This window comes from Psittacula echo, assembly GCF_963264785.1.
Source record: "Psittacula echo genome assembly, chromosome: 15".
Lineage (NCBI taxonomy): Eukaryota > Metazoa > Chordata > Aves > Psittaciformes > Psittacidae > Psittacula > Psittacula echo.
Genome location: NC_137751.1, coordinates 12618241 through 12636831, shown reverse-complemented (window position 1 = coordinate 12636831; position 18591 = coordinate 12618241). Strand labels below are relative to the sequence as shown.

General features: G+C 50.6%; 2 protein-coding genes across 2 annotated transcripts; one reads left to right on the top strand and one right to left on the bottom strand.

Moving 5' to 3' along the window:
* Positions 1–131: 131 nt before the first annotated feature.
* UNC45B (unc-45 myosin chaperone B) lies at positions 132–10776 on the bottom strand (the record flags this gene model as incomplete). The annotated part of the gene is made up of 19 exons (XM_080629928.1): positions 132–395; positions 1195–1350; positions 1462–1579; positions 1908–2023; positions 2130–2243; positions 2600–2666; positions 3111–3238; positions 3422–3562; positions 4010–4151; positions 4817–4911; positions 5301–5601; positions 5931–6102; positions 6911–7081; positions 7361–7529; positions 8084–8251; positions 8711–8800; positions 9345–9520; positions 9835–9871; positions 10615–10776. The coding sequence occupies 19 exons, from the start codon at positions 10774–10776 to the stop codon at positions 132–134; spliced, it is 2787 nt and encodes a 928-aa protein (XP_080486054.1).
* A 1484-nt stretch (positions 10777–12260) lies between these two features.
* RAD51D (RAD51 paralog D) lies at positions 12261–17853 on the top strand. Its single transcript, XM_080629910.1, has 11 exons — positions 12261–12285; positions 12446–12577; positions 13446–13507; positions 13662–13780; positions 14018–14099; positions 14214–14348; positions 14777–14872; positions 15052–15142; positions 15975–16045; positions 16901–17068; positions 17740–17853. The coding sequence occupies exons 2-11, from the start codon at positions 12496–12498 to the stop codon at positions 17803–17805; spliced, it is 972 nt and encodes a 323-aa protein (XP_080486036.1). The 5' UTR covers positions 12261–12285; positions 12446–12495; the 3' UTR covers positions 17806–17853.
* The last annotated feature ends 738 nt before the right edge of the window (positions 17854–18591 follow it).

Here is an 18591-nt window from a genome sequence, read left to right as displayed (position 1 = left end):
ATCTTCCAAAAACACCCCCAGATGATTCCATGCCATAACAATGGCGTTAGATTTCCCTCATGGCTCTCACTGTTACACATTTCTCAGTGGCTTTTTTCCTAAACACATTATCTTTGGTGCTTTTCATTTCCTCATGCCTGAGAGAGGGGTTTGATGAGCCCATAATCCATGCACCTCGTGAGGCAGTCATGTGCTACGTTAATGATGTGCTGCTTCTTGGGGTCTTCCTGCCTGCCGATGTACGTCAGGATCTCTAGGAGCTCTGTCTCCACCAGCTTCTTCGCTAGGTCTTTGTCAGCATTGATTAAGTTGAAAGCGATGACCAGTCCTCGGTGCTGTACTTCCATGTTATCGTGCAAGCAGAGCCTCTGCAGGATTTCAAGCCACTGGGTGGTCTTCGAGGGAGAGAGAGATCATTAGTATTGATCTGAAGAATACCTCAACCGAGAATGTGAGTTTGGAAAGGCATTTCTTAGCAGAAGGAAGCGCATGAATCAAAGGCACTGGCACCGCATGAAACATGTTTCATGTTTAGGTTGCCATAATCTCTGTGCAAAGATTCTGATCAGAATATTGACACAATCATAACTGAAGCAGACCACCCATTCCCATTCCCCCCCGCACTGATCTTCCTGAGCCCCTTCTTTGGCTTGTTTCATCACTTATATTCTAACAAGGCCTGGTGTCCAACATCGACACAACAGAGTTCATTAGTTCTCAACCACAGCTCTTCAGAGATACTCAACCATGCAGGGTCTGAGTCCTCAGAACTTACAGATCTGTGCAGGAAATTGAGATATTTGGGGATCTGTAAAGCTTAATACGTTATCTATCAAGCTTTTCTCATGTCTGAGTGAAACAAGGTTTGGATCTCAGGTTATTTATCAAAAGCGTTAAGAGCCTATAGAATAATATTCTGCATTCCTAACCTTGCTTGACAGTTAGCATCCTGGACTTAGCTTGAGGAATGGCTGTATAGAAATGTTTCAGCTCTGAGATGTAGTCTTCTATAAAATAGGCTGGTTTACTTCAGGCAGGGATGAACTAGAAGCATACACAGCCAGGTCTCAACTTCACCAAGTTCCTCACTATCAAATTAGTGCACTACACCTTCCTTCTGAGTGGCGTTTTCATGGCTGAGCCAGGCCCCTTCAAGGGTCTATCTGTTGCCAATAATCAGACTTAGGGTCTTACCACTTCAGTCATTTTAGAGCAGAGCTTCTTTTGTGCTGCTGTAAGCATGGCCAGGGCTCCTGCCGCTGCAACCTGGACTTTCTCATCATCCTCACCACACAGTAACACCACCAACTTCAGCCGGTCATTTCCATCAGCCACAAACCGCTCTTGAACCTAAAAACAGCCAAACGCATGATATCCAGGGATAATACATTTAGGAATGTCTCGCCACAGGGGCTCAAAAACCAGTGCACACAGTCTAGTTTGAGCTGCCCAGTGAGTTACCTCCTTGTTGACCACCAGGTTGCACATGCACTCTGTGGCTGCCTGTCGAAGTTGGTCGTGATTCTCAAACATGTAATTTTCAATATCTGGCAGGGCCTTCTCTTTGACTATCTTCATCCTGTGTTGAACAGCAGTCAAATAAAATCTATCATGAGACAAGCAATGACCAACTTACACCGTATTAACTGCAGACAAGGGAAAGCCTTGAAACCAATCAGTGTCTGCAGCACTGGAGCTTGTGATATGGTTCATTTCCTATCTAATGCAGACTACGATGTTCACATCTTTCCTCTTTCTAGAGGAAAAAGTGCCAGTCTCCTGTTCCCATTCATCTTTTAGTTCTGCGGCTTTTGCAGCTCTGCCAAACGTATCTCAAACTGACCAGTTTGGCTGACATTCACATGTACTCAGGGGAAGACAGAAAGCCAGAAACCAGTTAAACTCACCGAAGTTTATCACTCCTTCCTGAAAAGTTAGTGAGACCTAAGAGAGCCTCATAATTCTGGAGGCCATCTCTCTCTGTGTTCAGCAGGCTGACGAGGGGCCTCACCACCTCATACACCTAAGAAGAGAAGGGACGTCTCAGCTCTTCCAGCTCTCAGGTCTTGGCAATTTTCATTTGCTGAAGGAAATGTCAAGATTAATTCCCGGTGTATTTTCAAGCTTACCCTCTCCCCTGGGAATGCCATGTCTGGATTGGAGATAGCAGCGATTTTTGCCAGAGCATGAGAAGCCTTTATCTTGCCAACTTCTGTACCTTCCAGAGCCAGAGGTATCAGGGCCTAGTGACACATGTGAAAGTATATGATGCCTCTGAGAAGATTTACAGGATTGCCTTAATATACTAAAATAAGTTTAAAAACACCTAAAGATGTGTCTGTTGAAGAAATGGGCCTGCACTGTGGCCCAGAGTGATGTGTTTTGTTCTCAGATAGGCACCACATCAGAGCTTGTAGCTCATTCAGCTGTTTCAAGAAGATTGCTTCTTTGGAGGCTCACAGGGAGAGGACTGGAGTGTCAGTGTGGGCCCCAGGGGCTATACCAAGACAGCTCACACTTCTCTGGCACCTTCCCTCACTGCAGACACTTTACAGACAAACTGCACATCAGGTTGGGCTGCAAACATACGAGTAATCACCTTGCCACCACCTTCAGCGACAATGGTCCCACGGTCCTTGGGGTCTTCACACAAGGCAAGAAACACCCTGCAGAAGCACAGAATCATTTAGTGAAACAGCCACATGAGAAGGCAATAGCCAGCATCCTTCACAGAAGGAGCCTAAGGTTTTGCAAGGGTGCCAGATCCACCAATTAATTCCAGATGTTTAACCCAGTGCCCCACAGCACTCTAGGAGAAAACCACAGATGGCACACTAAGAAGTTTTCAGGCCTGTAAGACGAACTCTATTCCAGTCAAAATCAATAGAGAGGACTGGAAATTCAAGATGCAGTCTAGCAAAGCAGGCCTGTAAGCCAGCTTTGAGGTCAGAACGTGGACTTGGTGTTAAATCTTTTCTCTCTCTCCCTTTTAACCCTCCCCCATAGGCAGAAGGCACCACCCCACCAAACAGAGAGCCAGGCCAGGAGCCCATCTCAGTGGCACATGGGCTGGCCAGCGCTCTCAGCTCCTACGACAGCAGTGAAAGTACCTGGCGATGAGCTCCTTGCTCTGGTCTGTCAGTACGGCACTGTCTGCCTTCACCATGCAGGCCAGGGCAGAGACAACACCAGCTTTCAGCAACCGCTTCACCCGCTTCACCACAAAATCCTTCTTGTCCTGAGGGGGGACATTGGAAAGGGATTAGCCCCTTAGCAACTGCCATCCGGCTAACTACAGCCAAGCCTGGTTGGAGAGCAAAGCAATTTCAGCCTTGGAGACAGGAGACCTGAGGTCTGTGAAAATAGATACACCAGGGAAAGTGTTCAGATCCGAGCATCTCCTCCCAGCTCCCTGCAGTACCTTCGGATGCTCCTCAGGCACATGCTGCTTGGAGAACTTTGCCAGTTGCACCAGCTCTGGGACTAGCTCCTTGGTGTCATAGCTGTTGGTACAGTTCACCAGCACAGATGCCACAGAATACAAGATAGTCTTGTCACTTGTCTGCACAGAAAAAGGAAAGCTTATGTGAGGGTGAGGGACAACACTGCAGGGAAACAGGTCCCTTAGGACTGCCACTGTGGTGGTTTGCTCTAGCTGAAGTGTTCTTAGGCTTAGCCCCAGCTTTATAGCCCAGGGCAGGGAAAAACAACTGTTTTTATGGTCCAACAGGCTGTTGACATCATCAGATGCTGTCAACACCTTGACGCCTTTGATTTTCATGCAGTTGCTGACAGTAAAGGCAAGAGCAACCTTCCTCAGCCTTGGGAGAAGAGAAGGATGATGACAACCTTGAGGTGTCTATCACACAGCCTAAGCTGGAGTTTTGCTAAACTAGAAGAGAGGGGTTGGGGTCACAGCTCCTCCTGTTTGGGGAGACAGTATTGGGCTGGAGAGCTGGGAGAACGTGATGCTACTAGAGGAATGAGGAAACAAGGTAAGGAGCTAGACCTTGGCTAATTCAAGCATAGCTTGCAGGGCTGGCTCGTCTTCAACAAAGTCATCTTTCACATCCGCATCAAGGGTTAGATATGACATCCCTTCCACAGCCCATCTCCTCGTGCGGACATCAATGCTGGTGTTGCACAACCATCTGGAAGACAGAAAAACATCCACATTTCTATCTCAGGAGCCAGGAATAACTTCTCTAGAAGAGGGAGGAAAAACACTGAGACTGTTTCAGGCCCAAACATGTCCCTAGGTTCTGCTGCAGCTTCTAAAGACTGTGGGATGCTTCCCCTGAGACATGACCTTCCTCCCATGGCCCAGCTTGAGGGATCTAAATGCTGCAGGAAAAGACAGACCAGGACAGGTACTCAGCACTGCTTTGCCTTCACCACCACATAAACATGTGATGCCCTGCTCTCCACTGTCAGGAGCAATGATCACCCATTCAGTCACTTCCTAACTTCATCCCAGCTCCTCCTTTCACCCACCTTCAAAAGACACTTGTGCATATTCTAGATAGCACTCAATTAGTCTGTACCATTCTGGCAAAGAGGGAATCACCATGTCTGGTATCTGTCATGGGAAGTCAAGGAGGGAGAAAGGCTTCTCTGGATATTAAGGCAGGAGGAACATATGGTTGCATCGGGTACAGAAGAGCTCCAGGTCCCAATGCAATGGCTTTGGGGGCCCTGTCACCTCTCAGGCAGCACCAGTAAATTAAGGTAATGTGTGAGCAGGATCTCTTGGGAAAGGATCATACTGTATTTTGCAAGGTACAGAGCAACAGAAGGACAAAGTAAGGTCACTCACTTCCTGCACTGCTTGGCTAACTTCTCAGTGGACCCCTCAGCAAACTGCCGCAGTCCGTAATCAGTACCTCCTGCTGAGCCCAGCTTGCAGAGACCCTGAAGAGAAGGAAGAGGATACACCAGTGAGAAAGGTTCATTAATCCTCTAGTGTTGCTGCCCCAAAACAGCCTAATCCCATTTCTGAAGTTTGAAGTCAGTTCTAACAGAGGAAGCAGTATGTAAAAGAAATACCCAGTAGACTGTTGAGGTTGTAGCACAGCAAGGTGAGGTTTTGTGCTGTTATTGGATGTCCATAATGCAAGATGAACCAAGGTTACCAGTATTCCCTATGCTGTCCTGGTTCACCATCTCCCCCTTCCTTGTGAGTAAAGCACCATAAACCATTTCCCAGATGAAGCGAATGAATCCAACATGTTCCCAGGTCATCCCTCTCTCCCAAGTCCAGGGTTTGAGCTGGTGAGTGTGGCAGGGGCTGCCATCCTTACCACCAGGGCTCGAATTTTGATCTTCTCATTCTTGGTCTTCTTGTAGATCTCCTTCAGGAGGGCCACTCCATTGGAAATGATGAAGGTGGCCCTGCTCAGCTTGGTGGAGGCATGGATGAGGGCTTCCACAGCCACCAGCTGGTCAATCTCTCTCTCGGACCCACACAGGGCCACCATCATCTCCATGACTCCCTTCATGCCAAGCAGCTTGTTGCCCAAGTCAAAGGGCCCTTGCAGAACTCCAGACACCATCTGGATGGCATGGAGCGTTTTATCCATGTCCTGTGGGTCAACTTTGCTCCTGCATGGGATAGATAGAGGGAATAGCATGTAGAAGAGCAGTTGCTTAAGTTCTCATTCCCTTGAGTAGGGAGCATCCTCCCTCAGATCAAGAACTGAGCTCTTCTGATGGTAGGTACATGGGACACAGCTGAGCCTAAACTCAGGCAAAGGCTGTGATCCAGCAGGTAGGAGTACAACACAAGGATCTGAGGATCCCAGCTGAAGGATCCAGGAGGATCTCAACCCAATCATTATCTCCCACATCCTCAGTCTGGCATCTAAGTGGACTCCAAGTACCTCACCTCATCCTTAAGACCTCCCAGTCCTGTGCCTCTGAGCTCAACTCACTTGATGTACTCCTCGCAGATCACCCGGTAGTTGTCACGCTCCGGGTCACAGCGCAGGTCATCGTACAGCTTATTTAGGAGCACAGAGGCACTCAGCTGGGTGTTCTCTGTCAGCGGCAGGCAGTCAGGCAGCTCAGGAATCTGGCCCACCACTTTCAGTATCTTCTTTAAGCCTGGTAACAATGGAGTCATATGGCTGTTAGAGGGGAGGGGTCTGTACACAGCTCAAGATACTATTTGTTGGTTTCTTGCAGTGAAATAGCCAGTTTGGATGGTTTTCAATTACTTTGCAGCCTAATCATGTAAGTCTTAAACGAAGAAGATGCTCAGATGTTTACTGGGGAGGAGCTTCTGCTCTTGAGATTGCAGGTTTGCAGCATCAGGCTTTTATCCAGCTCTCAGAGTGAGATAAGCAAAACTGCATCTGGTCCCTGGCTGGATCAGTTATTTTTGTCAGGAGGCTTTAAACCTACTGACCTCCAAGGCTGGAGGCTCTGACTAAGGAAAAGTCAGTGACTTTCAAGGGATCCTGGATGTCTTAACCCTCCTTTTACTGAAGTGTTATTTCATACCTTCCAAAATGGTACCCCATATGCATTGGAACTGGTATAAAAACACACCCCACGCAAATGTCTTACCCCCTTCCAGTTTTAGAAATGATCAGATTAAGGGTCCAGCAAGCTCAGCAGGTGCTCATCTCATCTGAAGATAGACAAGTTATCCAAGCCAAATCCTCCTAACATTAGCAAATACATTGGAATAAAGGAACCAGAGAAGTCAGTCCTCTAGAAACTGAAAAAGTCTTGTTCTCATACACAGCTTTTTTCTCTCTTAATACTGCTACCTGCTAATACATCTAACCTTGCTCCAGGCTTGCATGCACCAAAGAAAGCTACAGAGGATCAGTTCTACAGGTATTCAGGCAAGAATACACAGCTCCACATCTCCCAGACCAGAACAGGGTGGAAGGGAAGGACTCACCATTGTCGATGACAAAGATGGTCCTGCTGTTGTCATGGTCTTTCAGGTCCTTCCTTGGTATATTCTTGTTGAGGAGGTTGAGAGCTCTGTCTCGTCCTTGCCCAGACACTTTCTTGCTGACCAACATATCCAGTAAACACATTGTGATCATCCTCAAATCTTTCTTAGTATCTACGCAGAAGCAAGACAGTAGCAGCCAGTTACAAGACATTATCTTCAAAAGCAGATGAACTCAGTGAAAAGCATTCAAAGCCATTACATGGCTGGAATATTGGTGTTTAACACCACAAGGATGAGCTATGTGCAGGCTGTCATCCTGGACACCTGGAGGGTAAAGTCCCCACTTCCCCAAAGAACAAGGAATAAGGTGGACATCCCAGGAGCAGAGTCCTCTCTGCTCACCCCACTTTGACAGCAAGACCACAGGACCACCAGGTCATGCAGAGTTACCGAGCACTACAGCCTCCTCCTTCCCGTGTTGCTCCTCTTTCCCCTGGCCCAGCAAGCAGTCGGTGATGGCTTGCAGGAGGCTGCAGACAGCCAGGGAGATCTCTTCATTGTCCACAGACATCCACATACAAATGTTGTCAATGCCCAGGTAATGGAGAATGGCAGCGGCCTGGCACCAGAAAAGAGAGAGCAGGGCAGCCGTTAGCAAAAGCCTTTCCTTCTTGCGTACTTTAGGCTCAGCTTGTACAAAGGAACTCTTTTCCAGGGTGAATCCCGAGTCAGTACAAGGCAGAGTTTTGCTTTTCAGCCTTATTTTCATCTATAATAAGACAAAAACTAACATCTAGAGTTGCCAGTAATTAACAGTCTATTTCCAAAGATGATGTTAAGAGCATTGATAAGCTTGGAAGCCTTAAACAAAGCTTTCCTAAAGTTAGTTGTTCTTTGTTGCTTTTCTGAGACCTGTGAAGAAGGACATGGATTTGACCCAACCATGCTCGCCACAACTCCTGTGAGAACAACTCATGCTAAGTTCTACTTCACCAGCACACATGAAGGCACCATAGGAAACAGGTACAGCTTTCACCCCTGGAGATCAGGGGCATTTTCAATCATGTTCCAAGTCTTACTTGTAGGATTTAATCCTCCGCTGCTCACAAGCATCAAACCATGGCAGTTTTCCACTCCCCCCGGTGCCAGGCAGTAGCAGCGAAGGCTGCTTACCCGAGCCTTGTGCCCTGTGCACATTTCCGAGAGCGTCCTCACGGCTGCCAGGACCAGCTCCGGGTTTTTGGTTTCTATCAGCTGCAGCAGGAGGCTGACCCCGTTGTTCTGGAAGATCCTCTCAGCACCCGCTTCCTCCCGTCCCAGGATTATGAGGTTGTTTGCAGCCTGGGAGGGGGAGACAGACCTGGGGTCAGTGGCACAGCCCTGCAGAACATCTCTGTGCAGCTCTGGGATCTGTGGGATGGCCACCATCTCCTGGCAGACACAGACGATCAGCTCAGACCACACCACACAGTTCTCCAGGTACAGCTGGGTATTGGCTTCACTCTGCCCCATTAAAGTGGGTCACTGCTTGGAGAGGAACATACGGGAAGGTGGCAGAGATGGGCCTGATAAGTCCAGTCTGATCCCACCTTTGGTATACTGGGAGGCAAGTTCACCTTCCTCCTCAGCACAAGGGTGATGCCTCATTGGAACACTTCCCCTCTCCAAGCACAGTTCATCTCCCAGCTCCTTTCCTCATCCTCCATCTAGGGCAGGAGGGAAAGGGAATGCACCTTCCTGCTCCTCAGAGCAGCCCCTGACGTTAAATAGCAATTCTGCCAAGTCCAGGACAGTTCTCACCTTCTCCCGCTTTTCTTTGTCACTGTTCTCATCCAGCAGGATTTCAAACATCTTCTGCACCCTCAAGTCTGTGGAGAACTGAATGCGCAGCTGTACCAACAGAGAGTGCATGGAGCATCAGAGGCAGAAACCTGAGGCGCAGTTTTGTTTTGCTTTATCACATCAAGGACATCATAGCCCCTCAAACCATGGACAGTTTAACAAATCAGGCATCACTTCTCAGCAACCAGCACCTACTGCCCATCTCAGACTTGTAGGCACAAGCAGAGCCAGCCCATTCCCATCATTTCTGAGACCTAACCATCCCTAGTGATGCAGAGACTTCTTCACAACACCCTGTAAAGATGTCAGAGTGGCAACTGACAGATCCAGCCCAAAGCTGGTCCAGTTCCTTGCCAGGACCTTACCACAACACTCAGGACCAGGCCAGCCTGAGGAGTGAGCTGCTTTTTAACTTAACAACTCAATCTGACCCCCAGATTTACATGCACCAAATATGAGCTCCCAGTAAATGCAGCCTATTTATGCCTGTACATTGTTTCCAGTACGATCAATACTGGTCTATTAATGTAACCCAGAGCAAGACCATCCCATGCCTGGTCTGTGAACCCAGGACTGCTTCCCTGGCATTCACCTTCTCCTGGATGTTGGCTCCCAGTCGCCTCAGGGTCTCCTGGAAGTTTTTGTTGCGGGGTTCAATGGTGGCACATTTCTGAGCATCTTTGAATGCTTGGTCCAATTTTCCCAGTTTTTCCAGAGCTTGACTGCGCCGGTACAAGGCTTTGATATCCGAGGAATTGATGTCAATAGCTGGGAGAATGATCCAAAACACCAGCCATCAGAGTCTGCTTCTTGGAAATAACCTGTGTAAACTGTGATTTACTTTACAGTGACTACAGCTTTTTGAGATGTAGTTACTGTGGATTAGCACCAATACAACAAATTGGTGCCTCTTCTTTTCAACCCCCTCCACTAATTCCCTTGTGGCCTCAGCACTTGGGTGTTAGTGGACATGAAGGAATAAGACCACAGCACCCCAAAAACAGATGTGAAAGCAGGGTGGAGGGTGGAGCAAGCACACCTAGCAATGCAGCTCTTCCTTCTCAAAACAGCCCCCTCCTTACCTCTAGATGCATCTGAGGCTGCCTTGGCATATTCCTCCTGTTAAACCAGCAAGAAAGAGATTTGTTAGCAGTGGAATGTCCCCATTGCTGACACACTGTGACCCATCTGTTCCCATAGGACACCTCAGTGAAGCCAGCAGCAGTTACTGGAGGAAAGATGGGGACTTGGGTACCTTTTCATCACTGATGGAAGAGAAGAGGAAAAGGTCTCTGATGCAGGTGAGACAACATATGCTGCTGCAGCAGCAGACAGTGGGCAGTGAGGGCAGAGGGGATACTCACAGCAGCCTGTCTGCAGCTTGCTCTGGGTTGGTGTTTCTTCTGGGTTAGTGCAAACTCAAGAGCATGCAAGAGATCTGCTAAAACCCCCCAGCAGGTCACTCACTACAAGCTGACTGCAGGGAGCCAAGACGGTTTTGGTACAGATACCAACAACTCAGTTTGCTAAACACTGACTTCTGCTTCTTTTGTGGTGGGACAGATGGCAAGAGCAATGCCTCCGCATCCCAGCCCATGGCTTTCAGTGCTCTTGTGGCTGCCAAAAGCCTTTGCTTCAAAGTGATTATGTGAGATCATCTCTAACCTGAACCATCAGGACTGAAGCAGGGAGGCAGCTTTACGGTTCCAGGACAAGCCCAGAACAAATCATTTCAGGCCAGTTGAAACATGCTATTCAACCAATAGACAAAACACACAGCGCGCAGCACAGGAGCACCCTGGGCTGCCTCTCTGCTCTTCTCCCCTTGAGCACAGCCCAGGCAAACCAGGAGCTTCCCTCACCTTCTTGAGGAAACATGCTGCCCTGTTCCTGTACAGCACCGCCTGCAGTGCCTTGTCCTTGTTGAGCTTTATGGCTTGAGTGTAGCTTTGAGCAGCTTTCTCGTAGTCATTGGCCTGAAAGTACTTATTGCCCTCCTCTTTCAGCTGGATGGGATCCTCCATTTGGAGAGCTTTAAGGAAAAACATCGATTTGTGTCCTATTCCAACTGCCCGTGTCACCAGGGCCGCCTGCCTACCCCACCATAAGGTTGCCATATAATGAACACTCACATTAATAAAAGCAGCTTACCAGGCTGAAGAGCTCTGAAAGTGAAGACCTAAGGTCAAGGCTGTAGCTTCACAGAAGCTTACCCCACGGTTGTAGATCCTTAGGATTCAGTTAATAAGAGAAAAAGAACTGGAGTCCACCAGTGCCACAGACAGCCCATGTGTCTCAGCAAAGAGCTTGCCTCCCTCTCCGAGTTTGGGCAGGACCTGGCAGCTCCTGCTGCCTGTCAATGTCACCTGTCACCACAGCCTGTCCCCCTGTGCTATATATTGCCTGGGAATGGCCTCTGTCAGCAGCCATTCTCGGGGGGGCAATCTGCATGCAAGCAGGCAGCCTCTCTCTACAGAAAGGGGGATCCTCTGCCACCTCTGCAAGCAAACCCCAGCTTCCCTCTACTTGCAGAGCTGCACAGTGTGGGGAGCAGGAATGGCGGGGTTCATGCCAATGAAGCCCGTAGCTGGGAGGACTGACCCCCACCACAGTGCTCAGACCCTTCTCCCTTTCTATTTAGGGAAGCATGAGACAGCTGAGCCTTGGGAACAAGCGGCCCCGTGCCAGCAGCTGCAGCAGCACCAGCACCTTCCAGAACACCCTGGGATGGAAAGCCAGTTCACAACCCACACTGCCTCCTCCTCACGGGGCCTTAGGGAGCCCGCCCCACTGGAACCTCCACTCATGGCTTGCACAGAGCTCAGGTTCAGCTCTGAAATAACCACAGAAATTATAATGAAAGCTTTTTTCCCCCATTCACATCAGCAATTCTCCCAGCAAGGACTCAGTCCCTGCCAGCTCTGAAGGGCTCATGGCCCTGCTCAACCACACCAGCAGCAGAGCCAGCTCTAGATACAAACTATGGCTTTAGAAGTGAAACAAACCACACTCAGACCTTTCTGAGAGAAGACTGAAGCAGCTTCACCTCTACTGCCTTCTTCTGCCTTGCTCAATTCACAAACTAACTTACTTTACCACCCCCAGCAACAGCATTTGCCCCTCAAATAACCCAGACCAGCCTGTGGGGCTGTTACTTATAGAGCCTGGGGGGGCTGCAGCATTGCTGGCACCTATGCTGAGGGTCATTTAAAAGCAGCTGGTGGGGGGGGACTGCAATACGTAAGAGGAAATTCCTATTTCTGTTTCCTGTATCTCCTTTTCTGAGCGCATTCTGCTCCCCTCTGGTATGAGTGGAAACCCCTTTGTGTGCTTCCATGAGCATCCCCGGGTACCAGCGGCTGGAGGACGGGGGGAGGACTGGGAGACCCGCTGGCTCTGGGTGGACCGGACCCCGGCGCGGGGCCGGGGGAGCTGCCGGTCACAGCAGCCACACGGGAAAGCAAACGGGGCTTCCGCTGCCGGCAGGAAGCAGGAAGGGGAACGAGCAGCGAGCGGGAACCTTACTTCGGGAGGTACCTTCGCACTCCTCCGTGTTTAGGGATACTGAGCACTCACTATGCTCACCCATCCCAGACACACCCTAGGCAGCATCTCCCCAGCGCCTGTGGCTGCAGGAGCGGGTATGGTCAGTGACAGGATGGTGCCAAATCTGCTCTCCCATCTCCTCCGCAGGTCTCTCCTTCCCTGGCCCCGTGGCTCTCCCTCCTGGGGTGACTGAGGACATGGTGGTCCTGCGGGCTGGGCTCTGCCCTGGTCTCACCGAGGAGATGATCCAGCTTCTCAGAGCAAACAGCATCCAAACGGGTAACGGGGGCAGTGGGGTCTTGGGTTGGGGAATGGCACCCCCAGCACATTTGGGGTGGTACAGGGCTCTCCCTGTGCAGGACCCATCTGCCAGCCTGGGCAGTCAGGACTTCTCCATAGAAGCAGGAGAGCGTTAGGATGTGGTAGGGCTCTTGTAGAGGCTTTTGGAAAGCATTTTTGGAGGTTTTGTGTGGTTTTCCCTCTGAAAAATGCCCAAGCTCTTGGCAGGTTGCACCCTGGGCACCTCCTGCCCTTAGGGGGAAGGAAAAGACTTTGGGTGGGTTCTTTACTTGTTCTGACTGGATTAGAGCTGGGGAAAACACTATTTTGTTCTTGTTATTTGGAGCCTGTGTGATCCTGTGGCTGCTGGCGCCCTGGATGCTGTAATCCTTGTTTTCCCTCTAAGAATTACTTTTGACTTGTTTTAAACCAATAACAAACACATTTATCTGAAAAAAAGAATCTTGGAGTGGTTCCTGAGATCAGAGATGAGGCTGCTAGTTCTAATCCCTGTGGCTTTAGCCCTTCCTGGCACTTTGAGTCAGTCAGTAGCCCCTTGAGGCTGTGGTACACTGGCAAAAAGGGACTCTCTTGGCTGGCCCCAGCTATCAAATGGTGCTGGGCAGCTCTTGAGCAGAGCAGGGAGGATTTTTACTACCCCTCTCCCTGATCTGTTTTGCAGTGGGCGGTGGGGCCATCTCCAGTTTTACGTTGTGTGGGGCATCCTACTCATCCACTTGAAGCATTGCCAGAGGGTGCAGATGTTTTGCCTGTTGGTGCAGGCAGGTTTGTCTAAGCTGGTCATCGTCTAGTGTCCATGATCTGTCCAGGTTTGGCTGCCAGCTTTTCATTTCTCATGTTATTGCAGTGGTGGACTTCGTGTCATCAGACCTGGAGGACGTTGCCCAGAAGTGTTCCCTGTCTTACAAGGTAAAGGGTGACTCCCAAGTCCTGGTATCTTCGCTGGGGACCTCAGAGCTGTTCAGCTCATACTTGGATGGGTTTTCCTGGGGACACCTCCTGCAGCATGGTGTTGTCCCTGGACTTCCTTAGTCCTGTTTCCAGGCATCTCTCTGCCCACCAGGCACTGGTTGCAGTGAGACGGGTGCTCCTGGCCCAGTTCTCTGCCTTCCCCGCCAACGGAGCAGACCTCTATGAGGAGCTCAGGAGCTCCACAGCCATCCTGCCCACCGGGAGCCTGAGGTGGGTGATTGCTTGGTGAGCCAGGGGGTCTGCCCAGGGCTGGGCTTGCTGCAGAAGGCCATGGTTCCCCAGCACAGGCTTTGAATCTCAATGTGGTGATGTCCTGGGAAGGAGCAGAGGCTGAGGCACTTGTCTGCATTTGGGAAGGAGGCTCTAGGGACGAACACCTGGGGACTGCTGCTCCTGCCGTTCTAGCTGAAGGGGAGTTGATAATCCCACCTTGTGTTCATCCCATAGCCTGGACCAGCTGCTGGACTCTGGGCTGTACACAGGGGAAGTGACAGAGCTCATGGGGGCACCAGGCAGTGGGAAGACGCAGGTGAGTGGGATGGAGCAGAGGGGGGGAGAGAGGACAGGTAGGATGAAGATGATGCTTTCAGGCATGTGAAGCAGAGGGGGCTGGGAGGGCTGTCTGACCTCCCTGCCTTTCCAGGTGTGCCTGCGCATTGCAGCCAGTGTGTCTCTTGGCCTCCAGCAGCACGTCCTGTTTCTCGATTCCACTGGAGGGTTCACTGCTTCTCGACTTTACCAGATGCTTCGAGCCCAGGCAGAGGAAGAGGAAGAGCAGGCAAGTTCCCCTGAGCTGAACCCTGCACTCGCACTTGGCTCTTGCCTGCAGACAACCCCCGGAGATGGTTTGTCTGGCCAGCTCTGCCTTTGTCATCCCCATGGGCTTTTCTGGGTTCACAGCCTTCTTCCCGTGGTTTGGTGGGTGCTGTGCTCAGGCACAGACACTGCACTTTAGGTGCTTTTCTTGGGCAGAAGGAGAGAACTTGCTGTACTTGCTCACACTTTTGCTCCCTGAGCGTAATCCATGTTGCTTCTTCCATCAGTGCAATGGGGACAAGAGTATTCATGGGGTGGAGGCAAATGTGGAAGAAATAAGGGTCCCTAGCTCCATGGTATCAATGCAAAGAGCTGGTAGCAGCTGGGGCAGAAGGAATATAACATATCCTGGTGGGGTGAGGCTGTTGGTGATGCCACTTTGTGCTGCAGCTGGAGGCTCTGCAGCGGATCCAGGTGGTCCGTGTGTTTGACATCTATGAGATGCTGAGCGCCTTGCAGGAGCTGCGGGAGCGCCTCTCCCAGGAGGTAGGAGCAAGGGACCGGGCCCCTCTCCCTTTCCCAGAGCTGCACTGGGAGCAGCAGGGCTTGTGTGCCTGATGAATGACACCACATCACCCTGTCCTGGGGACATCTGAGCTTGTGTGCAGCTCATGAGCTCCAGAACTGCTGGATGTGTTACTCCACATGGTGCCTCCTTCTTTCAGGTTGTAAGCTCTGTGGGTCCTCTCAAGATCGTGGTGATCGACTCTGTCTCGGCTGTGATTTACCCGCTGCTGGGTGGGAAGCAGTCAGAGGGTAAGCTGCTTCATTGGGATGTGCAATAAGTTTGCAGATCTCTCTGCTCATCCTGAAGAGCATCTTCCACGTATGCTGGGGCTGGAGCTGGGGCAGGACAGATGTGGGTGCCATAGCTCCCAGCTTTTCCTTTGCTACTGCATATAAAGGGAAGTCTGTCTGCAGTGTTATCAGCAAACATTCAAGCTGGCTGTGGCTATGCAAGCTCATGTGGGTGGTCTGAAACCCAGCCAGGGGACAGAGGAGGCACTGAGCTGTTTGCCCACAGATTAAAACCTCTGCTTACAGTGTCGCAAGTACATTGTGGTTGCTGGCATGGTTTGCAAAGCTCCCCTGGGGCTCTTTCTGCCAGAAAGGACCATAAATCAGGAGTGAGGGGCTTCCTGCTGGCTGAGATGCCAAGGAGGCCCCTCATACACCTTCCAGAGGGTATTGCAGACCTGGGTGGCAGCCAGTGCTATCACAGGAGCCATGGGCTGTAGGAAATAAAGCTGTGAGCTGGAGAGACGGGCCCTGAACCTTTTAAATGAACCAGACCAACTTTGGAGCTCCTGGTGCTTTTGCAGGGTTTTTTGACCTCAGGGCTTCTAGGATGGGAAAGGAGGTGGTGGGACAACTTCAGGATTGGTCTGTCCATGCCACATCCATTTGGCCAGAGTGCTCTGGTATTTGCAGGTGCAGTGGGTGCTGGTAATGGGAATGGGTTGAAAGTGTCTATGAGCACCAGCACTGGCACTAAATGTAGTGCTCATGCAAATACAGATGTCACCTGCTTCCAAGAAGTACTTTGAGGGTTGATTCTGAAACACCCAAATCCTTTGTCCTCCTCCAGGTTTGGCCATCATGATGCAGCTAGCCAGGGAGCTGAAGACACTGGCCAGGGAGTTCAGCCTTGCTGTTGTGGTGAGTGTTGCTGTGCTTTGTCCTTCACGTGCTGGCATGTACCATGGCGAGGAGTCCTGGGAAGGAGGGGACCCCAGTCCCAGCTAAGCAGGAGCAAAAGGCCTGTATCCACAGTGCACTGCAGCTTGTTCCAGCAAGTGTGGAGCAACAACAGGGCTGATTTATTGCTGTCCTCAGCCAGTGAGGCATTAACTTGATTGAGCAAGGTAAAGTTAAGTACAGATGCATTGAAAGGTTGTTTATTTTTGATATAACACTATTCATTTAAGGGACTGGCCAGTTTCTAAGTAACCTCTTGCTCAGTTACCTTAGAGAAACTGCAGGGCATTGCATCATCCAGAAGGAGCTAGGAACTGGAAGGGGCCCTGCTCTAGTCTTCCCCAGTGCTTGGCCCAGCAATTGCATTTGCTTCAGTGCACCCAGAAAGGTAGCTGGGACCACAGTTAATGTGTTTGAACTGGGAAGGCCACAACAGAAAACAGTGTTCTGCTAAACCTGCCACTGGAAGGTGCTGAGACAGTCTTGCCCTTTGATTAGCAATGAAGTGGCAAGAATGGGGTGTCTGGAAGGATGCTTGGAAGCTCCACATTTAAACTTTGCAGGTGCCTTCAGCACCTGGAGTCCCTGCAGCTTGCAGATACAAGTGAGTTCCTATCTGAATACGTCTGGGGCAGTTGCACGGGCTGTGTTTAAAGGGGATGGCATGAGTGTGCCAAGAAGGGAGGGCACAGGATGGAGAAGAAAAAGCACTCCAGAAGCAGCAGACTGGCCGTTATCTCCTGGTGATCTCTGGTGTTTCATTACACTGCATGGCACTGCTTTTCCTGGGCACTGATAAGCCTGTTTGTGCTGCAGGTGACCAACCAGGTGACAAGGGACAGCAGCCCCAGTCCACCAAAGCCAGCCCTTGGCCGTTCCTGGAGTTTCGTGCCCAGCACCCGGGTGCTGCTGGAAAGCAGAGAAGTCACCTTGGAGAAAGCCACCACCCTACGCATTGCTTCCTTGGCTAAGTCACCCCGGCAGGTGAGGGTCCCTGGGCTGGTCCCTCAGGTATGGAGGTGATGCTGTGTGACTTGGACCTGGCTTTGGAGCAGGGTGAGGCTCCTGCTGCAGGTCAGGCAGCATCAGGTCTCATGGGTGATGCATGGCAATGAGAGGGGAGCAAATGCAGCCTGGTTGTGTGCTGTGGAAGAGAAGAGCATCTGTTTGCAACAGCCTGGGCTTGTGTTTATAGGCATGATAAATGAGTGGCACCACTTCCAGTGCAGGTTGCAGTGTTCCTTGGACTTGTCTTGCTCTCCTGATCAGTGGGAGTCCTGCAGAAACGGCTCCAACACCTGCAAAGGTGACTTTAGCTTGAGTCCTGCCTAGTACGAGACAGCACTGTCTGAGCCTCCTGGCTTTGAGCCTGCTCTGCTGCCTGATCCAAGTGGGTTTGGATATGGAGGTGTGCTGGGCAGAGAAATGCATCCTGGATGTGCTAAATAAGTGTGTCTGGGGATAGGCCAAATTGTTCTTTCTTTACTAAATTGCATTCTCTATTTGTATCTCTGTGTTCAGCAGACCCAGTTAAAATGAAGGGCACCAGCAGAGAGAAATGCTCAAGGGGATGTATTTGGGGATCTTTGGCTCTGGCGCCAGTGATGGAGTGATGGATAGGGTGAGGTTAAGCACCTCTCTGTTTCTCCTTGCAGCCAGTTGGGATACAGGCGGAGCTGGATATTGGAAGTGCTGATGTGACACCCACAGAGAGGCTCTAATGTGGGTGGAAAACCAAATGACAAGTTCCAAAAGAGCTGCAAAAAAGCAGACCAGCACACTGGAGGCTTTACAGACTGACTCAGTCCTGCAGCGCTGGGAAGGACCAATGTGAAGAAGCTCTTGTCATCTGCACTGGGGAGAAAGAGTGTGAGGCTTCCTGGAGATCTTGCCTCAGCAGATGCTGCCTGCAGTGGCTGGGCTGTGTGAGCAGCACAACAACCAGGTTGTCTCTTCTGCTGCAGGCCTGTCTTAAAGCAGCAGAGCCTGCCCTGTCCTCAGGTATTGGCTTGGGACCAGCTGTTGTGTTCCTATACAAAACCATGACTCCTCGTGGTAGTTTTGTTTCCCCCATAGCTCCCTGCCTTCTGGTCCCAGAGCTCTGATCATCCTTGGGAGCAGCCCACAGTGGTCTTGGCTCAGAAATGAAAGGTGTTGCACACTGCTGTGGTGGTTCAGAGCTGGAGTTCAATTAATGGTAACTGCTGTTAACTTCATTACAATTAGGGTTAGTCCCCTGCAGGACTAAGGTGGGACAGGCTGCTGATGAGCAGGGACATAACCAAATGCTTCATCTGACCTCCTCCCCAGACTAACACCAGGCCCTGGAGGGAGCTGCTGGTGGTTTTGGCACACTGCTGTGCTTCAGAAAGAGTTGCTGTTAACTGCTGAAGTTTATGGTCTGCATCAGCTGGGGTGGATGAGTCCTGGCTGGACCAGCTGACCCTGTCTCATGCTCAAGCTCCTACTCAATTGCATGTGATGAAGTTTAATCTCTCTTTGCTCCA

Coding starts and splice junctions, on each gene's coding strand:
- RAD51D (XM_080629910.1), top strand. CDS start 12,496: ATGGTGGTCCTGCGGGCTGGGCTCTGCCCTGGTCTCACCGAGGAGATG. Junction 14,873..15,051: donor GGGAGCGCCTCTCCCAGGAG/GTAGGAGCAAGG, acceptor TCCTTCTTTCAG/GTTGTAAGCTCTGTGGGTCC. Junction 17,069..17,739: donor TGGCTAAGTCACCCCGGCAG/GTGAGGGTCCCT, acceptor TTCTCCTTGCAG/CCAGTTGGGATACAGGCGGA.